The sequence below is a fragment of the Bos taurus genome, chromosome 25, assembly GCF_002263795.3.
Source record: "Bos taurus isolate L1 Dominette 01449 registration number 42190680 breed Hereford chromosome 25, ARS-UCD2.0, whole genome shotgun sequence".
NCBI lineage: Eukaryota > Metazoa > Chordata > Mammalia > Artiodactyla > Bovidae > Bos > Bos taurus.
The window spans coordinates 19,057,623-19,072,809 of record NC_037352.1 but is presented as its reverse complement, the minus strand read 5'-3'; the positions used below and the strand labels follow the sequence as shown (position 1 = coordinate 19,072,809).

Genomic DNA, 15,187 nt, shown 5'->3' with positions numbered 1-15,187 from the left:
ATCCAGTTGTTTAATGTTTATTGATTATCTGCTGTGTGACGCATTGGCACTTGGTGAATATCAGTGAATATAAGACAGAGAAAATTCCCTGTCCTAAAACACCTTACATTGTGGTAGAGCAGAACCTAGCTTCTCTGCTATGGAAGTGGGCAGAGGAGAATTCCCAGGAGCTAGAACTCTTTAATTTGCCTCCTTTGCACCTTCATATGTTAAGTTGTTGGTTTTGTTTAGTCACTAAGTCATGTCCAACTCTTTGCAACCCCATGGACAGTGGCCCACCAGGCTCCTCTCTCCATGGGGTTTCCTAGGCAAGAATACTGGAGTAGGTTGCCATTCCCTTCTCCAGGGAATCTTCCCAGCCCAGGGATTGAGCTCAGGTCTCCTGCATTGCAGGCAGATTCTTTACTGTCTGAGCCACCAGGGAAGCCCTCATATATAAGAGCCAAAGTTAATTCTGTTTGGTTCATACACTTTAAACCAAATTTGCAATAATCACTGATATAGAATTTACCCTTTAAGTGGAACAGGAATTACTCATAGAAAGGTAGATGAACCTATGGAGTCTATAAGCTGGAATACTTTAATAAAAATATAAGGCAACCATTTGGGGGAAAAATACCTAACAACGCATGGTAGCCTCACTATTTTATGTTATTCACTGTTATTACATAAAAGGATTATGTTTGCACCTTCCTTTTTTTAATTCAGCAATTTGAAGTTTTATGTGAGGTTTTAAAATCTACATGTTCTTCAAATTCACAGAATTCACATAAACTCCAATGGAATTGTCCTGGTGAGAGCTTCCAGTCCTGCTGGGCAAACATCCCCTTCCCATATTTCTGAGCAAATTGTGACCTCTCCAGTAGGGCAACATGGAAAAATTCCAATTAGAAACAATCAAATCCCATGAAGCAAGACTAAATCCTATAATGCTGAATTCCAGTAACATTTTTTGCTGGCCTATCTTTTCTCATTTTTCCCCTTTCTATTTCCTATTCTGTCTTCCAAGTACCAAAGCTGGTTTCCAGCTCAAAATTCTTTGTACCACCCCCATGCCACTTCTCATTTGCTATAATACATCATCAAGCTTTCTATATTATTTTTAACCTCTGACAGTGATATACAAAGCTCTGCTGTAAAGCATCCTTTGTGATAACAGTAGAACTCTCCTAGTGGCTTATATTTCTCTTATATCCTAGCAGTGTATCATCAGGTAGATTCTGGCGTCTATTTGGAGAGAGGATCCTGGTCTCTACTTGGAGAGAGGATCCTGGCCTCTACAATAATGAAATACTAATACAGAAGGACTCAGACACTACTACTTTTTTTGAATGCCTTCTAAAATTGCTTTCATGTACATTATTTCATGTACAATTGCAGTTTATTCCAGAACAATGCAATGTGATATTTATAAACATAATCCCATAGTGTAACATATTTATTCAGTGATGGACAACTTTCAGTCCATTGATTGAAGAAGAATGTGCCAATTGTTCATCAGATTCAAGCATTTGTATCCTCCATGGTTCCTCTTGAAGTAACACAAACAGCTGTGAATAAGGAAGCATGCTGAAGCTATTTCTATGTTATACACGTAATCAGTGGTAAATTCCATTTAATGCATGTCTGCCTATAAAAATCCATTGAAGCTTTACTATTCAAGTAGGGTTTCATCTTGAATTTGAGATTACCATTCAAATAGCAGCAGCAGTGTTAGTGTTGACAGTTTATATTGTAGAACCTGCATGTATTCAGATGTGCAGAAATGGTGATAGACAACAGTAAATAAGATATGTATATAATAACCATACAAAAATTCAACTTTTACAATTGAATTTTCTCAACAAAAAACCTAGATTTCTTTTTCCTTTTTTAGGTTTCAGGAGGCACTTACACTTAGGAAAAAAATCATCTAACCATCTAAAAATCATCTAATCTTCTTTTCTGTATTTTTATTTTCTCCTCCCTGTCTCTCTTGTCTTAAGGACAATCTTATTCTGCTAGGACTGCTGTAACAAAATACCACAGACTGGTGGCTTAAACAACAGAACTTTATTTTCTTATAGCTCTGGAGGCTGGAAGTCCAAGATAAAAGCAATAAAATGTTTGGTTTCTCCCGAGGCTTCCTTTTGTGGCTTTCAGATAGCTGTCTTCTTGCTCTATCTTCACATGGCGATGCAAGCACATCACCAGTGTGTCTACCTCTTCACAGCATGACTGGCGTTAGAATCCCTAGACTCAAGATCAGAAATTAAGCATAGAAATTTTGGAAGGACAAAATTTAGTCCATACAGGTACCGTACATTCTATTTCATCTCTCTCTCTACCTGACATTCTCTGTGTTCCCAAGTAGGAATGTTACAGACCCATTTCTATTACTTGTAAACATGTAAACATCTACTGATTAGGGTTAGACACATTCAAGTTGGGCTCAAGCCACAGGCCAATGGAGGAATCTTAGTTTCCATCAACAGGTAAAGTCATGGAGCTAAGGATCAGAAATTAGGCTAGTGTGATAGGAGACTATAGTTTTAAGTTCAAAGTTAGGAAATAAAGTCTTTTCTATTCTCTGTCATCCATTTAATCCTTTCTATATTCAAAAATATCAAAAAGATAATTGAAGAGAAATGTCATTTCCTTATTCCCATTTCTTACCTCCTTGAGTGGTTTATGTGAATTTAGGTACAGAGCATTTCTCAAAGTAGATTTTGGGCTTCTCTCTTAGGTGGACACCTCCAAAACCCTAGAAATCCAGTAGTCTGGTATTGGGTACAGAGTAGGTATTGCCTGGAATATCTCCAGTAAGCTACAGCATCACCCCCACCTCTATAGACTCACCCCATTGACCCAACACTCCATCAGAGGTTAGTGTCAACCAACTGCCCAGGCTGTTGTAGCACCTGCTTCCTTCTATTTATGGCATTAAGAACTTTCTTCCTGGGACCCAGCTGCATTTGTATGCTCTGAAGGTCCTCATCAGAGCAAAGCAGCAGAGCTTCCAGATCAATCTGCTCTCTCATGAAAATAGGAAGGAATTCTTCCAAGTAGTGGGACTGCAAGAACACTTCCAAGGGAGTAGCATCAACCACATCTTCCTCCCATTCCACTTCATCCTCATCCCAAGGCAGATCATCTTCATGGTGGTTTTCCTCTCCCTCTTCATCAGCCTCAGCTTCTCCTTGTCTCTGAAGCAATTCACTGGGCATTGTAAACCCCAGCTCCCTCCTGCTGTCTGAGATGTCTTCAGGGCTGAATATTCTATTCCTTCCAAAAACAACATTTCCTAGACCTGGACGGTTGAGAATGGATTCGTGTTGCATACAGCTGTCCCCCTTTTCAGAGAACTGGAGCTTCTCTATGAAGTCCCCTGAGAGTTCATCTTCCTCATCCTCTCTGAACACTTCCATCACATTCTTCTGTCCACTTCTGCTCTCATTCCCTAACTGCTCTGCTGTATCTTTGTTCTTCTTGAACTTAAGCTTGAGGGTATCTTTAATACCCTTAGACAGTGACCCAAATGTGTTAGAAGCAGAAGCATTTGAAAGGACTGACCTAGAGAAAGTTCCCTTGGAAGAAGAAAGAGTCCCAGATTCCTCCTTGCTGTATGTGCGGGCCATCTTATTTTGGTGCTTCTCCTGGAGCCTCTCGCACTCTTTGATCTGCTTCTTGACATTCTTCTGAGCCTGCTCCTTCTGCCTGGTGACTTTCTTGGGGTTCATGATGTTCTGGGCAGTGGCAGCCTTATCCAGAAGAGCGACACATTCATTCTGCTCTCTGCTGGCAGCAGCATCCAGTGGAGACTGTAAGTCATTGTCCAGAGCAAAGATGTTGGCACCAAAGTTGATCAGGAATGAGACGCAGTGGGCATGACCATTGGAGGCTGCATAATGTAAAGGAGTATTTCCCCAGATGTCACATCTATTAGGATCCCCTCTAGAAGAGAAAATATAAACAACACATACTAATTTTTTCTCTGAAGATGAGGTCTAAGAAATAAAAAAATTAAAGAACAAAATGCAAGTTAATCTTGCCTTGACATTGTTATAAGATAACTTCAAAAGCCCAGATATGTCACATTTAGGCATCACATGGCCAGAAACAATCCATATCTACCTTATATCTCATTTTTAGAAGCAAAAAAGCTTTCTAAGAAATTCCCCAAATGAGTAACTTTCATGTCTCTTTGGCCAGAATCAGATCACATACCTAGGAGAAAGGAAACAGAGCTACCTTCTTTATCTAAGATCAATTAGATGTTTCCCCTAGATAGGATTACCCCATGCTATGCTGGTAAATGTTAACAACCATCTCATTAAGGGAAAGAATCAAACACTGATTTATATAGCACGTGCCAATTTCTGTGGTGTAAATGCACCACCACAACATATTTTAAGCACTAATATGACATTACTGGACACAGAATTTGGAAGAGAGACATAGTAGCAATTGATTAGAAATTATTCTCACCACATAGATATTCAATAGATGTGCACAATCTTAAGAGCAAAGATAATAGTAAAATGTGGTAAAATAATTAGAAAGCAATAAGTTTTGAGTATTACCTTTTTAATATAATTTATTAAATTTAAGTTTATATAATTTTATTTTTAATAATGAATTGTTTATCTGATTCAGACTTCCTAAAACCTTAGCAATCATCTCTCCTGAGCTTGTTACATAGAGCTGGCTCTGAAACCACATCCTGTACCTTAAAGGATCAAGGTTGATAAGGTAGAAACATCAAGAACACCAAACCTCTTTCACAGAGTACCAGGGAAATCACAGATGTGGAAACAACTTGCAGAAAGTCCCTCCAACTGAGCATGAGCATCACACAGATGCCCTGAGGGACTCGAATGACTGATTGTGCACTCTGGATATCACAGGCTTAAAACTCATTACATATTACGGACTGGGCCCTTTCACCTCTAAAACTGCACATGTAACCCATGAGAGGCATGAAGGACTGTCCAGCCTTCACTCCTGAAACTTACATTGAAACTTACACTTACTTTCCATCATTTGTTTCTAAGCAGCCTCCCCCTCTTTTTCCTTATTTCCCATTCAAAAGCCAATCAAGGAGATGAATCTAAAGCAGTGCCTCTTGTCTCCTTGTTTTCCACCCTTCAATAAAACATTTTCTCTCTGCAAAGACCATTGCCTTGGTCTTTCCATTGCACAGTGGGCAGCAAACCCACTTGCTCAGTTACAGTTCCAGCACATAACTGTTACCTCCTCTGAGTCACAGGTAAGGAAATAAATAACAACAAAACTGGTTTTCCAACAGCAAGAAAGAAAAGACGAATGGATGTTGGGCAGGAAGCAGTGTCTAATACGACTAATATTTGTACAAAGGGTCTATTGATTCCTCACTTTACTTTCACGTAATAACAAATGGTTTGGGCTTCCCTAATGGCTCAGATATAAAAGAATCTGCCTATAATGCAGGAGACCCTGGTTTGATCCTTGGGTTGGGAAGATCCCCTGGAGAAGGGAATGGCTACCCACTCCAGTATTCTTGCCTGGAGAATTCCATGGATAGAGGAGCCTGGTGGGCTATAATCCATGGGGTTGCAGAGTCAGACATGACTGAGCAACTAACACTACAATGGTTTAAGGTAGAATTGGGGGCAATATTAGATAGCATTAAGGGTACATGGTAGGTAAAGAAGATTTGTGGAATGAATGTCTACTAGAATCCTGCCCCAGGCTAAATCACCACCCCTTGCCCTTCTCCTGTGAGGCCTTAAGTTACGAACAAGCATAAATGAAAAGTAATAACTTACTGTTAACTATGGCTCTGACCCCCAAGCCACTGTTGAGAACTCTGATAATACAGGTACTAAAGGGCACCTTCCCTTGCCCTAGTCCAGACTCCAAAATCAGGATCTCTGCAACCTTTGGCCAGGCTAGCCCCATGGGATGGCAGGAGAGAGAGTCTAAGAAGGTGTTTTAACATTCCTGGTAAGCAGCAGGTGAAACAGGAGAAAAGGTTCATGCCCTTGCAACTGGCATGTTAATGCACTGTGATCCTTCTGTTTCTTGCTATTTAAAGTTTAGTCCGTAGACCAATAGCAGTAACATCACCTTCAATTTTGATGGAAATGCAGAATCTTGGACCTCATCCCAGACTTCCTGAATCAGAATCTGAAGTTTAACAAGATCCCCAGGTTAAGTTCACTGCAGGTTAAGACCTGCGCCAGTTAAGGTGACCCAACCAGTGTCCTGTAATTTAGTGAATCAGATTCGTATTATAATTCCTCCATGGGAAACTTTGGTTTCTTCATGCTTGTTTATTACAAAGCACTTACACATTCACTGCCCCCACCACCACTACCACCAATCACAATCTTTCTCTTAAAAAAGAAAAAGAAGAACAACTCTCAGAGGGGTAAATAAGACCAAGCACTCAGTTGATTTGCCCACCAGTTCACTGCAGTACACTTTGGATCAGGCCTGGCTGCATGTCTAATGGTCTCCAACACAATATGGTCTTACGTTAACTCACCTCAGCTTTACCTTTTATCTGCAATGAGGTCTCAAGTTCAACTTTTCTAGGACTCATTGTCCTCATCTATAAATTGAGGATAATATTATCTACTCATAGAACTATAATGTGAATAAAGTCAACATACATAAAGCATTACAAAAGTGCTTGGTACATAGTGAATACTCAATAAATTTTACCTGTTATCATTTCCTTTGACTCTAAACTCAAAATACTTAATTTCATATATTTTTTTCTCATACCCATCTGGTAAACTCCTGCAACACTACAATAACTCTTCTGGCCTTTCAACACTTATAATCTTAATTTGTCAAATACAGTCTGCCCTGTTTAGATAGTATGTCTCAGAGGGCAAAACCTGTGTCTTTTGTCCTTTGTATGGTATCTTCCATATCTCCTAGCAGATGTCTCAAACACAACCTAAAGAAGCCAAGATGTGATGTAAGTAACTTAATGGGGCCACGTGTTTTTTTTTTTTTTTTTTTTCAACAAAGGAATAGTTAAGTTCAAGCTCCATCTAAAAGAACAGGCATTGTTCAGCTGTGGCTAATTGCTATCCTGAATAAAAGCAGACACAATATTGCCAGAGCTTCCATTTTCCAAACAAAACCAGAAATCCAGAATTTCAGGTGAAGCTTTTTGATTTTTAAATGTTGGCTTAAATTTAAGAGAAAATTACAGTGAGGTCCAAATTAAACATGCTCGTGGGCTAGATCCACATAAGGTGACAGTTGGCAACGTCCTTCTGAGAAGAGAGAACAGTGAGTGTAAGCAGATGCACATAGAGGTGACATTACATATCTGGGACACCAGAAATATACTCAGTGTGGCCAGAGATAGAGGAAGGGAAATAAGTTCAAAGAGGAAGGAGAGAAAATGAAATTGAATCTAAGGAAAGCAAGTATTAAATAACATGGTTCTGTTGCACAACCCTTTTCAAAAGGGGTCTAGTCAGTCTGCCTGATTTAGTTGTCTTGGATCAAAGCAGACCTCTTTCAACCTTAAAACAGTTGTGTATCTTAGGGAAGCACAGTACCCTCAAAGATGGAATTTCACTTTTCATTCATTTTAACCAAACACCACATTCAAAAGACTTCAAAGCGAGGTTGTAAAACATCTAAGACATTACTGCAAATATAAACATATGGGTTAAATTTGCCTGATATTAGATTGGATAAGTTAAAAAAGAAATTATTGAGAAGAGTGAGTTTGGGTGAGGATGTTACAAGTATTAAGAGGTTGGATTCAATCCACATGCTTCAGGTCATAAAACAGTGGAATTTTCCCCACCCAAGGGAACTTAAATGATCCTTCAAAAATAGGAAGAACATGAAGAAAACCTGAGGTGACCCTTAAAGATTGGTCCTTTCTTAAGAAACACAAAATTCCAAATTTAAAGATGAACCTGTCAGTAAGCTGATTTATGAGTTGCCCTGGAACATTTAACCTATTTCCACTTGCAGAAATTCTATTTACAGACAACTTTCCAAATTGATGTACTACTTAAATTAAAATTTTTTCTATTGACAATTTGGGAGTTCTTCTTCACTCTGTCTTTCAATCTCTGGTGTCCTTCACATTTTTTGATAGAACCATTACACACACCTGTCCAGTTATTCAAAAACTCATCCCCCTCATTTGTTGATCTGAATCCAATATTGATGCCATATTGTTTCTGTGGTCTAAATTCATAAAATTTTTATTTGATTTTTTTTCTATCCTTTTTTTATTCCCAAAAGAGAAACTCAATGAAAAGACTTTAAGTAATCATATTTTGCCCTTGCTTTTTAGTAGATTAGTACATTTTGGAAACAATTCGTAAACCTGGATTTTTATTATTATTGCAAAATAGGCAATTTTCTTATATTAAATTACTCTGAGCATCTGTTCCATTTCCATTTCTCCTTTTGAAGTTGATTTGATTTTTTCTGGTGTTGTTCTCAGAAAAAAAAAATCACTTTTTCAAAAAATGTTTTTCTACATAAGAAGGAATATTTAGACTCATTAGTAATCAAATAAATGCAATTGAAAGTAATACACCACCATCTGTTTGCCTATCAGATAGGCAACAAATAAAAAGAATAATAATATTCAGTTTTGGCAGGAGTGTGAGGAAGTGAAGGAGGAAGCATAGTGGTTCAAATTTCCTGGCACAGTATGTGCGAAAGACTGTAAAACATAGTGCTCCTTTGAATCAACAATTCTGCTAAGGAATTTATCCTGAGGAAGTATCAGACACTTGTGCAAAGATGGGTCATCAAGGATGCTCATTCCATCTTATACAAACACTGGGTTCAAATTAAATGTCATGAACAAATAACTGATTAAATAAATTGTAATGAAACTATAAAGCAGGATACCATATAGCCACTGAAAATCATGTCATGGATCTCTCCTTTAAACTGCAGATGGTCAATAATGTATTATTAAATAATTAGAAGAATAATCCAGAAGAGTTTGTATACTGTGATTGCCTTTTTAAAAGGGCTGAACATAGGTACATTTAAGTTTATGTTCTTAAAGGGAAACATCTGAAGGAATATATACCCAAATGTTAATGACTGTGAGAATTCATATGATTTTTGATTTATTAAGTATATTTTCCAATATGACATGAAATGTTACAAGAATTTTGTATTCCTTTGAGAATCAGAAAGGAAAAAAATTATTTTCATTTTAGAAAATGAAACAAAAATACTTTAAAAAACCTATGCATGTTTTTTTTTTATTAAATTCATTTTTATTTTTCAGAAGAATGTCACACTCTTAAACAATGTTGAATGAATTCTAACATCTTTCCATTAAAATCAGGGGAGCTTACCGCTGAAAAGCTCATGTTTCACTTGTTTACTTTTATTTGCTTTTTTTAATTTAAATTTATTTATTTTAATTGGAGGCTAATTACTTTACAATATTGTATTGGTTCTGCCACACATCAACATGAATCTGCCACGGGTGTACACATGTTCCCCATCCTGAACCCCCCTCCCACCTCCCTCCCCGTACCATCCCTCCGGGTCAAAGCAAAATTAAATTCTGTATAACTGAGGCCATCTTCCCAATGTAGACATGTAATTATTGCTTTCCATCTTTAAAAGTAAAAAAGGAAGAAAAACAGTTTTTAACAAAGCAAGAGTTTGGATATTATTGCTTGCCACATGATCCATAGTTCAATCAGGTAGTAACAGAAAGACACTAAAATCATCAGACTGCAGTAGACCTCATTAACAGGTTAACATCTAAATTCAATTTTTGTTTGGTTTTACTTTTTAGCCCCCTTAAATGTAATGGGCATTTTGTTCTCACACAAGTGCTTAAAGATTGGCTATGATCAAAATCTGCGTGCCATGCAGGAGACCCAGTTTTGATCCCTGAGTTGGGAAGATCCCCTGGAGAAGGAAATGGCAACTCACTCCAGTATTCTTGCCTGGAGAATTCTATGGACACAGGAGCCTGGTGGGGTACAGCCTATGGGGTCGCAAGAAGTCAGCCACAACTGAGTGAATAGCACACACATGCAATGATCAAAATGGGTGGTGACCTGTGAAAACCCTTATAAGACATTTTTATAAGTTTATACCAGGCCAACTTAACAGATCTTAAGTGCTTCTGGAGAGAAGGAAAAAAATCTGGGATGTATTAGTACTGATCCAGAAGACAAGATTCGAGAAGGAAGGACTAACCAGGGTTAGAATGTTCATGCTCATAATCAGTTTTTAATAAATACCAAACAATGGACTGGATTTTGACATTATATTGAGAGAAATTACCATGCCAAATAAATACATAAAGAGTGGATTATATAACAAAATGCTTAGGGACAAATGACTAGCCATTTGGAGAAGACATAGTTAGATCACACTCTCAAATCTTAAATCAAAGAAATAAAATATGAGTTATTTAAAATAAAAAAAGAAACTAAAGTACTAAAGAAAATATCTGTCAATATTTAGGCATGACCTCAAAATTGGAATTACATAGTAAAATTTATAGACTTAAGTACATTAATATATATATTTAAATTTATATTTTCACTGATATTAAATATCTGATGTCAAAAATATGAATTATGATTTGTGAAAATATTTGGAAACACGGTGACAAAAGGCTGATATTCTAACTTTAAAAAAATCTTTGAGAAATGTTGAAGACTCCTATATACAAGTAGGGCAAGGTTATAAATACTTAGCTCACAAAAGTGGAAATACAATGACTTTAAAATATAAAAAAATTTTCAATCCTGCCAGTAACCAAAGAACATTAATATATTGTGCATTGATATATCATTTTGAACCTACAATGTTGACAGAAATGGGTGCTCACTTTCTGAAAAGCAATTTGTCAATAGACACCAAAAAAGTCTTTAAATGGTATATGTGCCAACCGATCCAGAAATTTCACTTTGAAGAATTTGTTCTCAAGAAAATATGAGCAAAGATTTATGTACAAGGATAATTATCAGAGCACTATTTAAACCATGGGAAACAAGTTAGTTGTCCAAAAGAGAGATTGACTAAGAAATATATTTATATACTATATTCATTAACTAGAATACTAAGAAGTTCCTGAAAGTTAAACTGTAAAAGAATATATGCTGACATGGAAAAAATGTTTATGATATATTGAGTCATAAAAAACAAAACAAAACAAAACTGCATACCACACAAAAAGTGTTTACTTAGTATATTATTTCATGTATATGTACAAATAGGCATGTACAATTATTTATATACAATATGTATATTTTAATATATGTGTGCATATATTTGTGGGTTCTATATATATTTTATACACACTATATATATGACATAACAGGATATTTTATTCTTTATAATCTGTGTGCATATATATAGTTTAATTTGGGGGGCTTAGTTTATGTTAATTTTGTCATAAGTAAAGACTATAGAACAATTTGTATAAGAAAATGTTTCAGGCTTAGAAAGAGAGAGAGAGAGCAAGGAGAACATCTAGGCCCTCTCATTTAAATTGGACCTTAAAATGGGAAAGGGTTTTCAGCACTGGTTGTGAAATTGTAACTGACATCTTGTACTTCCTGCAGAGGTGATATAAGAAAGTTTGGGAGAAGAGGAAAGATGATACAGGGTTACAATCTGGAAGAGTTTAGCTGAAAGGGTCGAGGCAGAGGGTGATGTCTGTAAATCGTGGAAAATGGAAGTTAAAAGGAATGAAGTACAGCAACTCCACTCACTTCCTCATTTATAGTCTTCAACTCAGGAACTCTCTCTACCTTCGGTTCTTCTAACTCCTTAAAGTGCCTCTCACTTCAATAAAGGATGCCAACATCCAACATCCTGTCAAAGCTCAAACTTGATTCTCCTCTTCCTTCTGCCCACTCAACGTTCGGTCAATTATAACCAATTCTACATCCAAATTGCCATCTATCCCCATCTCTCTGTTCCCACTGCCACTTTTCTAATCCAGTTCTCCCCTCATCTCAACCATCAAAACAGTCCCTGAACATTTTTTTTAACTGCTATACGACTGCCTGAGGAAAATTTTGTAAACAGAAAGCTACCAGGTGGCTCCCCTGTGCAAACCCACCACAGTGCCTTTCTGTGTCCTTGGGAAAAAGTTCAATTCCTTAAGAGAGTCTACAAGACTCTTGTGTCTGGTCTCCTCGCTTACAACTTGGCCTCTCCCCACTCAAGCCATCTCCAGCCATACTTGACCCCTTCAGGGCCTAGAATACAGTGCTCTTCCTCAGGAGAAACACTTTTCCTTCCACCTTCATCTGGCCAACTGCTTATAGTTCAAACTCCAGTTTACACGCTCAAGAAAACCTTCCCTCACTACCTAGATTGGGATACCTGTCTTATTTATTTAGTGTTCTCTCTTTACCCCTTTATAACACATTCATGACATTTCCTCTCTCGGATATGATCACCATATGAAGATGGGAAGAATCATATTTCTCTTGTTGATCTAGCAAAATGGCTGACACAGAGCAGATATAGGTATTAATAAATACATACGTTATATATTAATATGTATAAATTCACTTGCCTCCTTTACTCACATTGTCTTTTTTTCTTTCTTTAGTCTTCTTGGAGTTATAGTTGTCAATGGTGACTAGCCCCTTCAGCAACAAGTAGAAGACAGGAGCTAGCTAATATCTGCTTTAGAACTTGAAGGGAGAGTATATGTACATGTATGTATTTGACAGCCAGAGTGGTAATTAAGATAGGCTGAAGGTCCCTTTTATAGCTTATAAAGCCAGAAATTTCATCTAAGAACCATTAGCTTGCACTTAGATTGAGTATTTTTTTTTAAGGCTACGAAATTTTAATGGCACAGATGAAAAAAAAAAACAAAACACATCATTTGTTCCAATTATACTTGACGTCTTAAAACCAGGTAGATCACTGATCTTTTTTAAAGAGTCAAGCATTTACATGTCATGGAAAGGAGTTTTAAAGCCACAGAATTCAAATATCTTACCCTCAAGGGAAATAATAGTGACTTAGAGTTCAGGATTTCTGTGTATGTGGCTCATAAGGGATCAGCCACCCCATGGTGCCAGTTCTCAGTGTAGAAAGAGAATTTATCGCTGGGAAATTTTCTCATTTCCTCTAGAAAGACAATTTTTACACAGACTAGAATGAGAGCAAAGTATTTTCACTAATTCCCTGCCTCTTGCTCCTGTCTACAAAATCCTCCCATAAACAGTTTCCAGTCAAAACCATTGGGTTAAACTTACCCTCTGCTGCAGATTATTTCTAGGGCTTCCAAGTTCCCATGGTAGGCTGCTAGGAGTGTGGGAGTCATGCCATCTTCGTCAGAAAGATTCAGATCTCTCTTGGTAGCCTCCTTCAGAAGTTCCAGGTAGCTATCACTAGCAGCTTGATGATAGCGAGTGGACATTTTTCTGCTCTCCGAAGCTTTGCCAAATATCACTCTCCAGGCGGAACAGGATGTCAGTGAAGCAGCCTTCTTATAAAGCTGGTTAATCAGTGACAAGGAACAGTGTCAGCCCAGGGCAAAGCTCACTCCAGCCTCCCTCCGTGGAAAGCAGCCAGAAAGATTCATGGCACTGAACTTAGACCTTCTCTCTCTGGAATGGCCATGACATTGAAAATTGAGGACTGCTGTGTTCATCTTGAATGTCTTAAAAGAGACACATTTTTCTTGTCTCTTAACAAGTGTTGAATATAATATTGGTCATCTAGGCACAGAATGAAGAAAATAATTTCAAAACAACTCAGAACTAGGTTAGCTCATTGGAGCAGTCCATTTTTCTAAAGTGTTGTATTGAGGTATAATTTACACATTATGAAATTCATCCATTTTAAGTGCAAAATTCAATGATTGTTACTAAATTTCGAGTTGTGTAATTGTCACCATGAAACCAAGCAGGCCCCTGTAGGAACTTGCCAGAGACAGACCCTCTCCTTACCAGTCCACTACCTCTTGTTTGTAGAAAAGCTGTAGCCTTTTAGGCCCTTTCCAAGTTCTAAAGAGCAGATTTAATCAGAGAAGTGAGAAAAGGTAGAAACAAAGAAAAAGTCAAGCAAAACAAAATAATAATTGTTTAGCCATAAAACAAAGTCAAGGGCATTAATTCCTCCTTAATGCTGATAGATAATATCCTAAACAACATGCTTGAGCTATTTTGCAGACACTGAACCCCTCACCCGGAGAAGGCAATGGCACCCCACTCCAGTCTCTTGCCTGGAAAATCCCATGGATGGAGGAGCCTGGTGGGCTGCAGTCCATGGGGTCACTAAGGGTCAGACATGACTAAGCGACTTCACTTTCACTTTTCACTTTCATACATTGGAGAAGGAAATGGCAACCCACTCCAGTGTTCTTGCCTGGAGAATCCCAGGGACAGAGGAGCCTGGTGGGCTGCCGTCTATGGGGTCGCACAGAGTCGGACACGACTGAAGTGACTTAGCAGCAGCAGCAGCAGAACCCCTCACCAGGTGGAAAAAGTTAACTGCATGCTGACCATCAACACATAGACTCCAAACCAGTTGGAACCAGAAGGTTGATGACTGAGATTTTCAAAATATCACCCTGTTACTTCACCAATAACCAATCAAGAACTGTGGATGAGCTGGTCACACAGCCTGTGACCCTTTTCCTCACATTGTCCTTAAAAACCCTTCCCTGAAAGCCACTGGTGAGTTTGGGTCTTTCAAGTAAAAGTTTTTGCTTGGCACCCTGCAATAAATGCTGCATTTTCCTTCACCACAGCCTAGTGTCAGTAGATTGGCTTTGCCACACAGACAGTGAGCAGACCCAACTTCTGTTTGGTAACAACCATAATCCAGTTTTATAACAAATCTGTGACCCCTCAAATATCCCTCATGCTAATTTGTAATCACTCCTCTTTCTCATTCCCAGCCTCAGGAAACCACAAATCTGTTTTCTGTCTCTACAGATTTGCTATTTGTAGGTATTTCATGTAAATGGAATCATACAATATATAGCCTTTTGTAGCTTCACATAAATTTTTGAGGTGCATGCATTTTACAGCATGTAACATTATTTCCTTCCCTTTTATTTCTGAATAGCATTCTACTATACTAATACACCAAATTTTCTTTATTCTTTCAACAGTTCATAGACATTTGAATTGTCTCCACATTTTGTTTTTATGAATACTGCTACCATGATTGTACAAGTTTTTGTGTGGACATATACTTTCACATATCT

At 37.7% G+C, this 15,187-nt stretch overlaps 1 protein-coding gene across 1 annotated transcript; it reads right to left on the bottom strand.

Moving 5' to 3' along the window:
• Nucleotides 1-2,033: 2,033 nt before the first annotated feature.
• On the bottom strand, nt 2,034-13,416 carry ANKS4B (ankyrin repeat and sterile alpha motif domain containing 4B). The gene is made up of 2 exons (NM_001075192.1): nt 13,227-13,416; nt 2,034-3,933 (listed from the first exon to the last, which is right to left on the bottom strand). Exons 1-2 carry the CDS (start codon nt 13,388-13,390, stop codon nt 2,859-2,861), a joined length of 1,239 nt encoding a protein of 412 aa, NP_001068660.1. The 5' UTR covers nt 13,391-13,416; the 3' UTR covers nt 2,034-2,858.
• Between the last annotated feature and the right edge of the window lie 1,771 nt (nt 13,417-15,187).